Source organism: Manis javanica, chromosome 15 (genome assembly GCF_040802235.1).
Source record: "Manis javanica isolate MJ-LG chromosome 15, MJ_LKY, whole genome shotgun sequence".
NCBI lineage: Eukaryota > Metazoa > Chordata > Mammalia > Pholidota > Manidae > Manis > Manis javanica.
The window spans coordinates 32751673-32764593 of record NC_133170.1 but is presented as its reverse complement, the minus strand read 5'-3'; the positions used below and the strand labels follow the sequence as shown (position 1 = coordinate 32764593).

The 12921-nt window shown below is 56.8% G+C and overlaps 2 protein-coding genes across 2 annotated transcripts in view; both read left to right on the top strand.

The window, feature by feature from the left end:
• The window catches only part of HDHD5 (haloacid dehalogenase like hydrolase domain containing 5), an 89103-nt gene extending 77024 nt beyond the window's left edge, over positions 1–12079 (top strand). Inside the window, exon 8 of the mRNA XM_073222784.1 lies at positions 11874–12079. Coding sequence (XP_073078885.1) covers positions 11874–12036 — 163 coding nt within the window. The 3' untranslated portion in view covers positions 12037–12079. The remainder of the gene's footprint in view (positions 1–11873) is intronic.
• On the top strand, positions 2773–9011 carry TMEM121B (transmembrane protein 121B). The gene has a single exon (XM_017667282.3). The coding sequence runs from the start codon at positions 2911–2913 to the stop codon at positions 4543–4545; it is 1635 nt and encodes a 544-aa protein (XP_017522771.2). The 5' UTR covers positions 2773–2910; the 3' UTR covers positions 4546–9011.
• Positions 12080–12921: the final 842 nt, after the last annotated feature.

Sequence of the window (12921 nt, the reverse complement as noted above, 5' to 3'; positions counted from 1 at the left end):
GACTTGGAGTAAGTTCCTTTACCTCTCTGTCTCTGGGTTTCCAGCTATTGTATGAAAGACACCTAGTGTGGACCTTTGGTGCTTAGGATGTGTTTGGTGACTATGTCTTCCCTTTTCTAGATCCTTGGGGGATGTTTGCGCCCACTTTGTATATGAGAAAGTCTTTGTTTCTTCCTTCTTCTCATCCTTGTCATACCTTTGCCAGACTCTTTCCAGGCAGAAGCACAGTGTGTTTGTGTGTGTACATGAAAGATTAGAAAAAACCCATGCAAAGAGGAGATCCCACCATACCCAGGCCACAAACTTACTCTATTGTATACTCGATTTCTCATCCTTATTCAGGGCCTCAGATCTGAAAGAAATTGAGCTAGAGAATTTCATACAGAAATTTAATATGACCCCAGAAATTGACAATACAGTTCCCAGAAATACAAAGGATAACTTCAAAGGGCTATTATAATCCAAGTCACCAGGGAGGAAACCTGTTCCTCAGGAGGCACCTGTGGGAGGAGGAGCTAGACTGGTCAGGTGAGAGGAGGAGGGGAGGGTGTGTGAGTGGGGCAGGGGTGGGGGTGGGCTGGGAGTGGGCATGGGCATGGGGAATGGGGACTGACTGGTCAGTGCTGTCTCAGGAGCCCAGCACTTTGCCTTCATCAGCTGCTTTTGCTTCTTCAACTACTTCATTAACTTGAACATCAGTCTTGGGTCAGCTTTCAGGTTAGCTGTTGGCTAGTGTTCCCCTGGGAGAGCTGGGAGACTGGCTATAATCACTCCCATTAGCAGTTGGCAGCTCCCCACTCCACTCTTTAACCTAGACTAGCTCAGCTCTGACATCTGTGGACCTGCTGTGCCAGCTGCATCTGTTGTCTGCTCCCACTTTGCCCCATGTGGTTGGGTCCGGGCCCCAGTTGGCATAGCTGAATCTCACACTTCACAGGGAAGCCTGTGAAGGCCAGTTCCAAGAACTTCTGCTTCTAATTAGAGCAGTTTGGTCCCGAGCACTTACCGAAGTGCAAAGCTATAGGAGAGTACAACTCTGAATGTGGCCTCAGGAAGGAATGCAGCCCAGAAAACAGTCATTAGCAGCTTGTACTATGAGTAAATGTTCCCTGGGAGGTTCAGACAAGAGCTAAGTGGAATTATGGTAACATCAGCTACCTTTAACTGAGTACATGCTCCAAACCAGGCAGTAGGCCAAACCCTTTGAATTCATGACTTCTCTTAATACTCAAAACAGCTTGTTAGGGTGATACTGGTTACTTTTCACTATGGGCTTACCCGAGGCTCAGACAGGTGAAATAACCAGTTCAAGATCACATGGGCTAAGGGGCTGAGCAGAGGCCCCGGCCTCAGGGCTCATGCTCTCACCACCACAGCCTGCTCTGGTTTGCCAGCTGGCTACAGAGCTTCTCCAAGGTGGTGTGTGCCAGGGGCAGGTGGAATAGTGCAGGTTGTGAGTTCTAAATCCTGCATCCACCATGGATTCTTTGTATGGATTGACCCCTGAGACTAGAGAAAAGCAGGTTTGGCTCAAACTGACCCTTATTCAAGAGGCAGATTTAGGGGCAAGACCTGGGCACGCAAGCTGTGGTTCATTGCACCCCACCTCCTGCTGCCTGGTGTCTGGCAAGGCGCGCCCCAGCAACAGCAGCTTTAGTGGGCATGAAGTAAGGCCTGAAGTGTGTCGAGGACAGGCAGGCAAGGTGCCTGCCCTGCTCTGATGTTACTGGGACGTTTGCATTACATGTGAACTTCAGGGTTTTTGTTTTTTTCTTTTGTGCCCCAGCTGCTCTAGTCATTTTGTTCTCCCCTAACTCCTATAGGCATAACTCAACCCAGTGCCTTCCTGAGTTGCTGCTGGAGAGCCTGCCCCAGGCTAAGTCCAGGGGTTGAGTCAGGATGTGCTCCAAGCTCGGAAATGTACGACCACTTTGCTTTCTGTCACCCAGCCATCTGGCTGTAACATACACCATAACCCACTTTGAGACTGTTTTTGTGAAGGTACCTGTAACTCTAAATGTCCCGTTATTTTCCTCTCTGTTAAGTTATGTGTGCTGTTATTTCCAATTACTGCTTTAAAAACCTGAGAATACCGAGAGCCCCTCTTGGCTAGGGCAAACGGGCCATTCTTGCACCTGTGGCGCATTTACACCGGGCGAAGGCACCACTCAAGGAAGTCAGGCTTCCCCCAGGCCTGCTCTCGGAACCCAGGGGCACAGAGTGCGTGGGAAGCCCTGTATGGGGCTGCCGTTCCTGGTCCTTTCAGTCAGGGTCTCCTGCCTCCTCGGTTACTTTGAGTGCCTGAAGGGGAGGGGAGAGGCGGGACGGCCCAGGGAAGAGGGTGGAGGCCGGAGCGGCCTGCTGCGCGCCACAGAAGCTGTGCTGGCCAGAAGCAGACCCCGGTACCTGTCGCCCGAGTCTGGTGCTCAGAGGCGAGGTCCACGGGATCACTAACGCTCCAGCTGCTGGGACCTGGGAGCGACTTCCGTGGGAATGTGGGGCTTCTAGGTGTGCCCTCTCCTTCCCGCTCCTCCCGCCTCAGCACCCCCCCCCCACCCCCGTCTTCCCGCTGATCCGCGAGCCAGGCTTTCTCCTTCCCTGGCCTCTGCGCCTCCTCCCCCCAGAATCCAGTCCTGGTTTCCGCGCCGCCAGCTCCCTCTCCTCCCGGCGGGGCTCGTCCGCCCCCGCCCCGCCGCGCAGCGTCACCACGGTGGGCTCCACTCTGCCCCCCGCGCCCCGCGCTGCCCGCGGCTTGGTGCGCCCAGTCAGGCGGCTCCAGTCCGGGTCTCGCTGTCGCCCTCCCGCCCGGGCACGAGGCCCCGCCGCTGGGAGGAGGCGGCGGCGGCTGGCCCGGCTCCCCGCGCCGCCCGCCGGCCCGCGGTTGGCGGGGAGGGAGCCCCTCGGAGGACAATGCGCCCGGCTCGCGGCAACCGCCGTTCGGTCTCGTCCGCGCCCGGCCCCTTCCCGCCGCCCCCCGCCACCGCCCGGCTGCAGCCACTCTTCCTCCGGGTGGGCTCCTCGCGCGACCGGAGAGGCTCCGCCGACAGCAGCTCCAGCACCGGCACCAGCCGGGGCGCGGGCGGCGGCAGGCGAGGCGGGGGCGGCGGCTCGCCGAGCAGCAGCACCGGCGCCGAGCGGGACGACGAGGACGAGAGCATCAGTATCAGCAAGCCGCTGGTCCCGGCAGCTGCCGCGCTCCCCGGGCCCCCGGCGCCCGCGGGCGCCCCCTCCGCCGCCACGCCCACCTCCTCCTGCAGCATGACTGCCGCCGACTCCGGCGGGGGCGCTGCGGCCGCGGCCGTCGGGGGCCCTGGGGGGCGCTCGGCCGGGGGTGCGGGCGGCGCGGGGACGGGCCGCGCCACCTCCTGCTGCGTCTGCTGCGGCCGCCCCGCCCGGCCCGGCCGCAGGGGTCGGCGCCGCGGCTGCGCCCCCGGCGCGGGCTGCCGCTGGGGCCACCAGGCGCTGTCCGTGGTGCTGCTCCTGGCGCAGGGCGGCCTGCTAGACCTGTATCTCATCGCCGTCACCGACCTGTACTGGTGCTCCTGGATCGCCACCGACCTGGTGGTTGTGGTGGGCTGGGCCATCTTCTTCACCAAGAACAGCCGAGGCCGTCGGGGCGGCGCGGCGGGCAGCGCGCACGGCCACCATCAGCACCACCATGCGGCCGCCTCCGCAGGGGCCAAGGCGCGTGGGGGCCGCGGCGGCCCGGGGGGCGCCCCGGGGGCAGCCGGACCGGCGGGCGAGTTCGCCTTCGCCTACTTGGCCTGGCTCATCTACTCCATCGCCTTCACGCCCAAGGTGGTGCTCATCCTGGGCACGTCCATCCTGGACCTCATCGAGTTGCGCGCGCCCTTCGGCACCACGGGCTTCCGCCTCACCATGGCGCTGTCAGTGCCCCTGCTCTACAGCCTGGTGCGCGCCATCAGCGAGGCGGGCGCGCCGCCGAGCTCCGCGGGACCCCTGCTCCTGCAGCCCCAGGAGCACCGCGCCGCTGGCTGCTTTCTGGGCACGTGTCTGGATCTGCTTGACAGCTTCACTCTGGTGGAGCTGATGCTGGAAGGCCGCGTGCCGCTCCCCGCTCACCTGCGCTACCTGCTCATCACCGTCTATTTCCTGACCCTAGCCTCTCCGGTGCTCTGGCTGTACGAGCTCCACGCCGCGGCAGCGGCCCCGTCTTGGGGCCAGGCCGCGGGGCCCGGCAGCTGCAGCCGCCTCCTGCGCCTGCTGGGCGGCTGCCTGGTGGATGTGCCGTTGCTGGCGCTGCGCTGCCTCTTGGTGGTGAGCTACCAGCAGCCCCTTTCGGTCTTCATGCTCAAGAGTCTCTTCTTCCTCGGCTGCCGCGGCCTGGAGGCCCTGGAGGGCTGTTGGGCCCGGGGAAGTCGGGCCTCCCCCAGTCGGGGGAGAGGGAGCTACGGTGCTCCGCCCTCTAACCCGGCGCCCCCGCCCCCACCTCAGGGAGGCTCCCAGCTGGGCCACTGCATCTCAGAGAATGAGGGGGGCGCTCATGGCTATGTCAACACCCTGGCAGTGGCCTCCCAGAACTGAGGGGCGCAAAGGAGGGAGGCTTGCTCCGCTCTGAAAGACTCCCGGCTCCCCTGTCCTCTGACCTCCTCTCCCAGATTTGATCCGGCTCTGTTCTGAAGAGGTAACTGTTAATAGGGCCGAGGATCGGCGGGCCCTTCTGCACCCCTCGGAACAAGACTGCTTGAGGGTGTGACCAGCGGCCAGTAGGAGGAGGGCACACACTTGCTCTGGGCTCCCTTCTCCAAGCCCTCCCCTAATCCTGGTCTCCCAGGGGCTGGGTGCCTCTGCAACTCGCGTTTCCCAGCTCCACCCCGATTCCTCCCCTTTGTGAGGGAGAATGGAGGACAGGGGCTGCCCGGGCAGGCGTGCTGGGGGCCTTACCCCCTGCTTGAAAGCGTCAGCTTCTTCTAGGCTGTGCTTAGTGGCTGTCCTCCCAAGCAAGCCTTGAAATTGACTCAGAATCCACCGTTTCCTGATGTGTCCGTTGGATTTCTTCCAGATGGCAGGTGCAAAGTCTGTGTCTGTGTGAGTGTGGTGGTGTTTGCTTTAGTCCACCTGGCGACCCCCTGCCATGGGTAGGAGATTCGGGAGGGGAGGCTCCCCACCACACACACCACCACCTGCCTCATGTTACTGAATCTGTGGCCATGAATTCCCAGAAAGGGCTGGGCTCCTGGGAACAGCCAGTTGCTCTACTCCAAGGGAGAGGCTCGCCCAGGACCTTCCTCAGCCTCACTCCTCTCCCCTCCGCTCGTGGGGAGGGGAGGGTCCTACTCCAGGGACCAAACCACACCCTTCCTTGGGTGAGTGAGCATTTCTACCTCTGTGCTTTCAACTTGTGTTGCCTCACGCACTGATGCTGCTTGGAAAAAATGAGGAGAGAATATTCAGAAGCTGCATTCAGTATGACCACTGGGTCCAGCGGGGGTTGGTGCCAGTGTTATTACAGGGTCTGTGGAGTATTAGCCATTGGCTTGCCTCCCTGCTCCTCCCACCCCCTCCACCCAGAACTCCTATCTTTCCTGAGCTGGCTGGCCAGTTCTTGGCTCAGAACAACAGCTTTGTTGGGAATACTGGACACATGTGAAATTGGGCCTCCTGTGGGCCCAAGGGAGTAAATTCAATCCCCCCATCTTCCTTCCTTTTGGAAGCTTTGCATAGATGAGAAAGGTGGTGGTGGCCTGTGTCCTTTGCTCTGGTTAGGAGAATCTTAGGGAAAAGGCAGGATGCATGGAACAGGGTGGGCAAGTGCTACCCCACCCTCCCTCCTTCCTGGTACTCGTCTTATTGAGGCTGATGACAAGGGACCCCAGGGGTTGCCTACTGACAGTGTCGGTGGTCTATAGACATACAAGCCCACTTACAGGCATCACTCTGGGAGTCTCTGAGGCAGGGTAAGTGTTTTTAGGGGAGGCACAGGAGGACAGTTGGCAGCAAGGCCAGGAAATACTCACTCTCCACCCCGCAATAGGATGGGGTGGGGGGGGTTGTTAGAATTTTTGTTTCCCCTTCTTCCTTCTTAGGGAACTTCTGTGTGCATGATGAACCCTGGACAAAGGGTCAGAAGGCATGGACTGTAGTTTTGACTCTGTCACTCATGGGCTTTGAGTGGCACATCACCCTTGTTTTCTGGGCCCCATTTTTCTGCTTGGGGCCCCTCCCCTCTCTCCCAACTCCTTGACGGCTTGTTCACAAGACATCCCTGCACACAAAGACACAAGAGGGGCTGATGGTCAATTACCTTGACCAGAGTTCTTCAGAGCGTCCCGTACTCTCCCAGTGGGAGCAGTGGAAGGAAGATGTTTACACCCAATGTGCTATGGGTTCCCAGCCCCACACCCTACCAGATCCAGTTATCCCCTGGCTGGATTTTGCAATGAATTTTTTTTTTCTGCCTTCCCTCCATCTCCCTCTGGACTTCTCTTTTTTTCCCTTTGAATTCCATGTGCTCAAAGTACTGGGGCACAGGCCCTGGATGGGCCCCATGGGTGCTCCGTGTTCCTGTGTCCTCTCTCCAGCTTTGCTGTTTCTCTGCTACCTAATCTCAGTGACTGCGAAAGGACTTTCTGTCTGAGCCATGGCCAGCCCTGGCTGGCCCCTGCCCCACCCCTTTCTTCTGTTTGGATGGTGGTCTCCCTGATGAGTGACTGACAGTCTCTGAGTGTGGTTGGGTTTCTGGTGGGAGGCCGTGATAAGTTCCCATAAACTGTCCGTTCCCTGGGCATGTCCAGGCGGATGGCCGGCAGGCTAGTTCTGCAGAGGCTGGGCCCATTCAGGCTCTGTCTGCCGCCCCACCCCCACCCCCACCCCCACCCCCACCATCTGCTTCTGAACATCCAGGTGCAAGCACTTTGTGCTCTGGGGTTAGCCTCTTCCTTCTGGTGTGTCTTTCTTGAGTCCTTTTACTTCTTCCCTTGCCCCATTTACAATAAGAAATGTCCCCTAAAGCTCAGTTTTTCTTGCTTTAGGGCCATCTGTGGTGTAGTGTAGAACTGGAGATGTTCCCCATGGGTCTGGGAAATAGGAGGTGCACTATCCAGAGGCTTATAGCCGCAGCACACTTCACAGGAAGGAATGCTGGTCCCAGAATGCAAACTGCTTGCCTCTACCATTTGAGCAAGGAAGATGCGTCCTCCATCTGAGCCTCAGACTCCTTACCATTTTTAAAAGGGGTTGGACCAGACCTGTGTGCAGGCTGCTGATACACATGCCCTGGTTCTGGTCCCACGCTTTTTGTGGACGAGAGCTAGTTGGCAGTTGGAGCCTGGAAGGAGGCAAGCGGCACCTCCCTTGGATTTATCACATTCTTTCCCCTGCCCCTCCCCTCTCTTTTTAAAAATAAAACCAGCCTCTGTTCTGAAAATAAAAAACTTGAGACTTGTGGCAAACTTCCTGTGTGGTTGGTTTTAAGATCCTTCTTGTCCTGGTTTCCTTACTAAGTTCTTAAATGTCACAGTGACATCTGTCATCACTTTATGGGTTTGTGTTAACATGATGGGCATCCTTGGCACTTCCCTCCTAGGCAGTTGGTGCGCTGCTCTGGGAGGCAGGGTGGCTTCTGCCCTGACCTAGTGGGTGTCCAGTTGGTCTTTCTAACTTTGATGGCTCACAGCCTGAGTGATTTCCCCAGCCACCTGGGGTTTCACGCCCATTTCTTTCTAAGAATAACCTACCGAAGGGGGAAAGACCGAGAGACGTATTTTTAAATCCTCTGCACCCTCTGTTACTCTTGCCCCAGCCAGAAGCACGAATTCTTGTGAATGAGAAGGACAAGGCCGGGTTTGTTTACTTTTATAACACAAAGTCTAAGATCATTGGGTCTGTACAAAAATGAAATCCCTTAGCACAGGGACAGCTGGTGCTATTCAGACCATTCTGTGGTGTTGTCTGCAATGCCTCTGGCCATTCCCAAGGCCACACGGTGGTCTGACCCTAAGTCTGACCTGAAGGCCGAGAGAAGATCCTAGCGTAGGAGAAGTGTGGCCCTGGACTGCTCTGCCTCCCACTAGCTGTGGCTTGGGGCACTCACCAGACTCCTGGGAACTTTCATCTTCCACAAAACTGGAGTAATATTACCTACCTCCCAAGGCTACAGTAAGAATGAAGTGAGAGGCAAAATTGGTCCTTTTCCTCAAGACATTTATAATTATAATGGGGGACAAAATATATATATAAAATAATTACAGAAGGTAAGGTCAATTCCTCATGTCTTCCTAAATCTAGATATAAAATGATTAGCTTTAAGCATGTGTTAAATATCTACGCAGTTCCTATTATGAAGGGAGCTAGCTCTCCCTGATCTTGGTGGGCCAGAGCCAGTCTGAAGGCACTTTGAGGACAAGGAAGCTGCGGAGTGGGGGTGACCTATCAGAAGAGGCAGGGCCTGCCTGGGGTGCTGGGGTTCTGGTTCCCCAGGAAGGATGGGGAATACATCCTGTACTTGCCCATGTGGCAGTGCTGGATGCATATCAGCTCATTTCATCCTCATGGCCGCCCCCGAGGGAACTTTACCTCCAGTTTCCTGGGGTCAGGATGAGGGTGTAGCTGTCTGAATGCCACACTAAGTCAGGAAGAGAATCCAGAGGCAGCCCAGGTCTGTTTGCTTCCCAAACCTGCACGGCCCCAGACGGCCTTCAGACTTGAGCTGTTAACTGGGTTCAGCTTCTCTTCATTACAGCTGTGCTATTCTCGCAAAAGAGCAAGGCTGTTTTTCATACTCCATGTGGGTCCCACGGCAGAGGCATTGAGCACAAGTCAACCAAGGGATGCCTCTGTCTTGGCACAAGCAGAGTAGGGGCCAGCCACCTGTGCCTTGTGCTCTCCTTTCTGCCCCCTCCTCCTCTCAGGTCACTGCAGAAGATCCTCTCTGTTCAGAAAGGAAGGATCCAGTAAACTAATTTGTACTAAGGTGTTAATAGCTCCAGGGGCTACTCCTCCTAGGAAAGGAATCTAGGTTCCAGGGTGTGGGGAGGCACATTGGACAAGACTTCTTGTCATCCTTCAAATCAGAGGTACTCCATGTTCCTCTAACAGGCAAGGCTGGCTCAACAGGGTGCCCTGCCTACCTTAACCATCCTAAATGGCCAGGCCAGGGGTGTGGATGCAGTGCCAGGATCCGGGAGAAGCCCAAAGCAAGGAGGTGGACTTGGCAGCCTCTTAGGGGTGATGTGGGAAGCCATCAGGGGGAAGCAGACATCCACCTAGGGTCCCCTCCTGACAGAAAGTCACAGGGCATCCCAATTCCACAGCCTGTTCCCGTGGGTAGGGGTGGCAGGTGCTTTATGTTCTTCTGTAATATATAATCTATAGATTCCACTCTGTTTCCACTGTGGCACAATATTCACTGAGCCAACACTGACTCAGCTCCTAATGTACACCAATTACTGGGTAACATGCTACTTCTATAATCTGAGAAAGCAAGTGTAGAGGAAGAACATGGTGCAGCAGCAAGGGTGCCAGGGGCCCTGGGCTACTGTACCCAGAATGGGTCAGAGGCTGAGAGGAAGGAGGGCCTGGGAAGCTGCCAGGCCAGGCCCCTCACAAAGGCAGCGTGCAGTGGGCATGGGGGGGCTGCCATCCACTGAGTGCTTCCTGATGCTCCGGCAACCCTTCCTCCAGCTCCGAGCTAACCACTCACTCCGCACAAGTCCACCACGAGGGAGAACTGCACGTACGGTAGAGGCACGCAGCCTGGGGCCCAGGAAGGTTGCTGGAGTCGGTTACTGAGCTGGCAATGGCGAAGCCAGGCCTTCAACCCTGCGTCAGCTGCCGCCAGCCTCCTCTGGAGGAGTCCCTCTGTGTGCGGCCCAGGCTGGGAGGCCAGCTCCGCACCGTGCTGTCAGCTCCAGCACACCTGGGGCCTTCCTCCTTGCACTGCCTGGAGTGGCCCAGGTCTTGCAGCCCTTTATTGCCAGGTCTTCTCAGGGGGCACTGGAGCAGGACAGGGCCTGGCACGCCCCGGGTTTACTGGGGAAGGGAGAGCACCAGTTACAGAGTCAAAAGGCCGAAGGACCGAATCTACCCCCTGCATCCTGAGCACGCCTTCTCCTCCCTGAGGCCCTATTTGATATTCAGTGAGAAGCAGGAAATAAACATGACCCATCACACCTTGGCATTCAGAGATCCCAGCTCCAACTGCTGAACGAATGTTTAAGTGGACAAACCCCCTCAAAACCTAAACACCCCTGGGGATCTTCCTAAGCAGAAGAGAGAAGCTGGTTCACAATCAAATCTGTAAGCTGTACTGTGTAAGCCATGTCCAGAGCACCATCTAGTCGCTCCCCTTTTATTTTCTGATTAGAACACAGCGGGCAGGGAGTCAGGGAAAACCACAGGGAGTCACAGGCTTGCAGGTGGAGGCATGCTGGCCACGCCACCTGCAGCTGCTCGCTGCATGGCCGGTCAGGTGTTCACTGTGGTCCCTCTGCCCACTGAGCCACTTCTGCTGCACTCTCTTGAGGGCCTGAGTGGTGGAAAAGTCACAGTGTGTGACACAGAGGACATCTGTTCTTGGGGGTCTCTTCTGAGCGAAATAGGATTTCATCAGCCACGGTCGCGTGTGTGATTGCTCTAGAAGCATTGGCATTGACTGACAGACACCACACTTGGGCTAGCAGGGTTTCTGGCACTTATGGTAACAAAGACCAGGGTGAGTCTGGGGGCTTTGGGGAGGGGGCAGAGAGTGCGGGAGGGATGATGGGGAATAACAAGAAAGGGCCAAGAAGCCCTGGGGACTGCATGGTTCCATTTCCACAGGCACGTTCCCAGGAGGCAAGTCTAGATGGAAAGGAGATTAGTAGTGGCCTAAGCACAGGGAGGTTAGGGGTTGGGTGATGAGGAAGGGGTGGTGGGCTTCTTTTGGGGGTAAGAAGGGTGTCCTAAGGTTGGTTATACTGATGGCTGTTGAACTCTGAACTCCTAAAAGCAGTGAACTGCAGAGGGTCAGCTGTGTGGTATGTGAACTATAGCTCATAAAGCTTTTGGGAAGAGGAGCCGCAGTGCCTGGGACACAGGGACACAGCAGGTGATGCCAACTGAGGACATCTGGCTTCCAAGGCCAGCAAAGCTCAACTTCAAGGTTCATGGGGCATATGGTCCGCATGGCTAGTGTGCTTCTGGGCACCAGACTTCTCCGGCTCCGGCGAGGGAGACGTCCACCAGGGCAGTCCACTCTGGGATCTATCAGTGCTTGCTGGGAGCCAGGGGGGTGTCAAGAAAGCCTGGTAGGCATCTGGACCCAGTGACGCCCACCTGCAGGGTACTGAACAAGAGGGGCTGGTGGCTGGGAGGGCTCAGGTCCTTTGCTCCTCATCTTAGGCCATTTGGGCTGCTGTGACAGAGTGCCATAGCCTGGGCAGCTTAGAAACAACAGTATGTGATTCCTCACTGGCCTGGAGGCTGGGAAGTCTGAGATCAAGGCAGTTAGTGTCTGGTGAGGGCCCCCTCCTGGCTCATGGACGACCACCTCGCTGTGTCCTCACACGGCAGAAGGGTGAAGGGAGCTATCTGGGGTCTCTAATGGCACTGATCCTGCTCATGAAGGCCCCACTCCCAACACTATTCCCCTGGAGATTAGGTGTCAATATAAGAATATGGGGGGAACAGACATCCAGTCTCTCTACCCTCACCTGGTCCTTCGCTGCTGTGGGGCTGGGTAAGGGCCACACATGGTCTGGGACTTAAGCTTTGATGGCCCTGCCACCACCCAGTAACCTCTCACAAGAATGAACTCTACAACTAGGAACTTCTTGATCTATGGTAACATGTGACTTAAAATAACCACCAGGAATTCTTACCAGAGTTAACAAATGTGTTCACTCTCTTACTGATAATCTCTCTTCTGTGCACAGGTACATACATGTGCTTGTGATATCCGGTCTCCTATCACATCTCAGAATCTGCGCCTACTCAATGAAGCATGGGGCTACTGCCGAGGCTCCGCACAGGCGATGGAGAGTACCATCTGGGGCAGACACATCCCCGTGCATGCCTCAGGACCCCAGAGACGTCTGACCCTCAGAGCCTTGAGTTCAGACAGGCCCCCTTTCCTTTTCCCTCATAGGCCCTGCCCAGATCTTTCTGCCTCCCCTGAGTCCCCAAGTCTCATACTCAAGTCACTCTCGTTGGACGTCCATGTGGAGCTGGGGCTCCCAGCTCCCTGCACCTCTGGAGCTCAGCGGCTGCCACCCAGGGCCCACCCAGGCTGCCCGGAATTCCTGCTGGCCGATGCCAAAATGTGAGCTCAGATTTCAGACCTTTCTCACTGCTGAGTGCTCTTGGGTCTCACACCACAGTGCTATCCTGTCTCTTTCCAAAAGTGATCTGAGGCAGCTTCGGTCCTTGGCTGCCTCCTCTGCAGGGCAACAGCTCCTCGTATTAAAGGAGGCCCTGGCCCTCAGGCTAATGTCCCAACGCCCAGCCTGGTGCACAAGCCTTTCCCAAGCCTGGGCTCCAGCTGCCTCTCCCCACCTTACTGCCTCCCTTCTTCCAGTGAAGCCTTGACTTTGGTGGGTTGATGGGTCCCCCTGGTCCCGACCCCCGCCTGCTGCCTTCTACTTCCACAATCCCCTGGCCCGGGAAACCAGCTTCTCCTTGAGCTCAGATACCACCTCCTCCAGGAGCGTCCCCCTGGGGCAGGTGCCCTCCCTTGTGTTTTCCTAGACCCAGGCACACCTCTGTTCAGCCTCCACATCCTGTTTGCTAATCTGCTGTGGTCACTAGGAGGCCAAGGCCAATGCCATGTGCAATTTATCTTTGGAGGGCAGATGCCAGGCACATAGTAGGTGCAAAATAAATGCTGAATGAATGAATGAACAATGGAGACTCAGAACACTTGGCCACCGGCTTCTAGGAATGGACTGTGGATTCTACAGGGGACAGCAGATGACCAGAGGGTCA

What these genes read in the sequence shown, in the direction of transcription:
- TMEM121B (XM_017667282.3), top strand. Translation starts at nt 2,911, where the DNA reads ATGCGCCCGGCTCGCGGCAACCGCCGTTCGGTCTCGTCCGCGCCCGGC.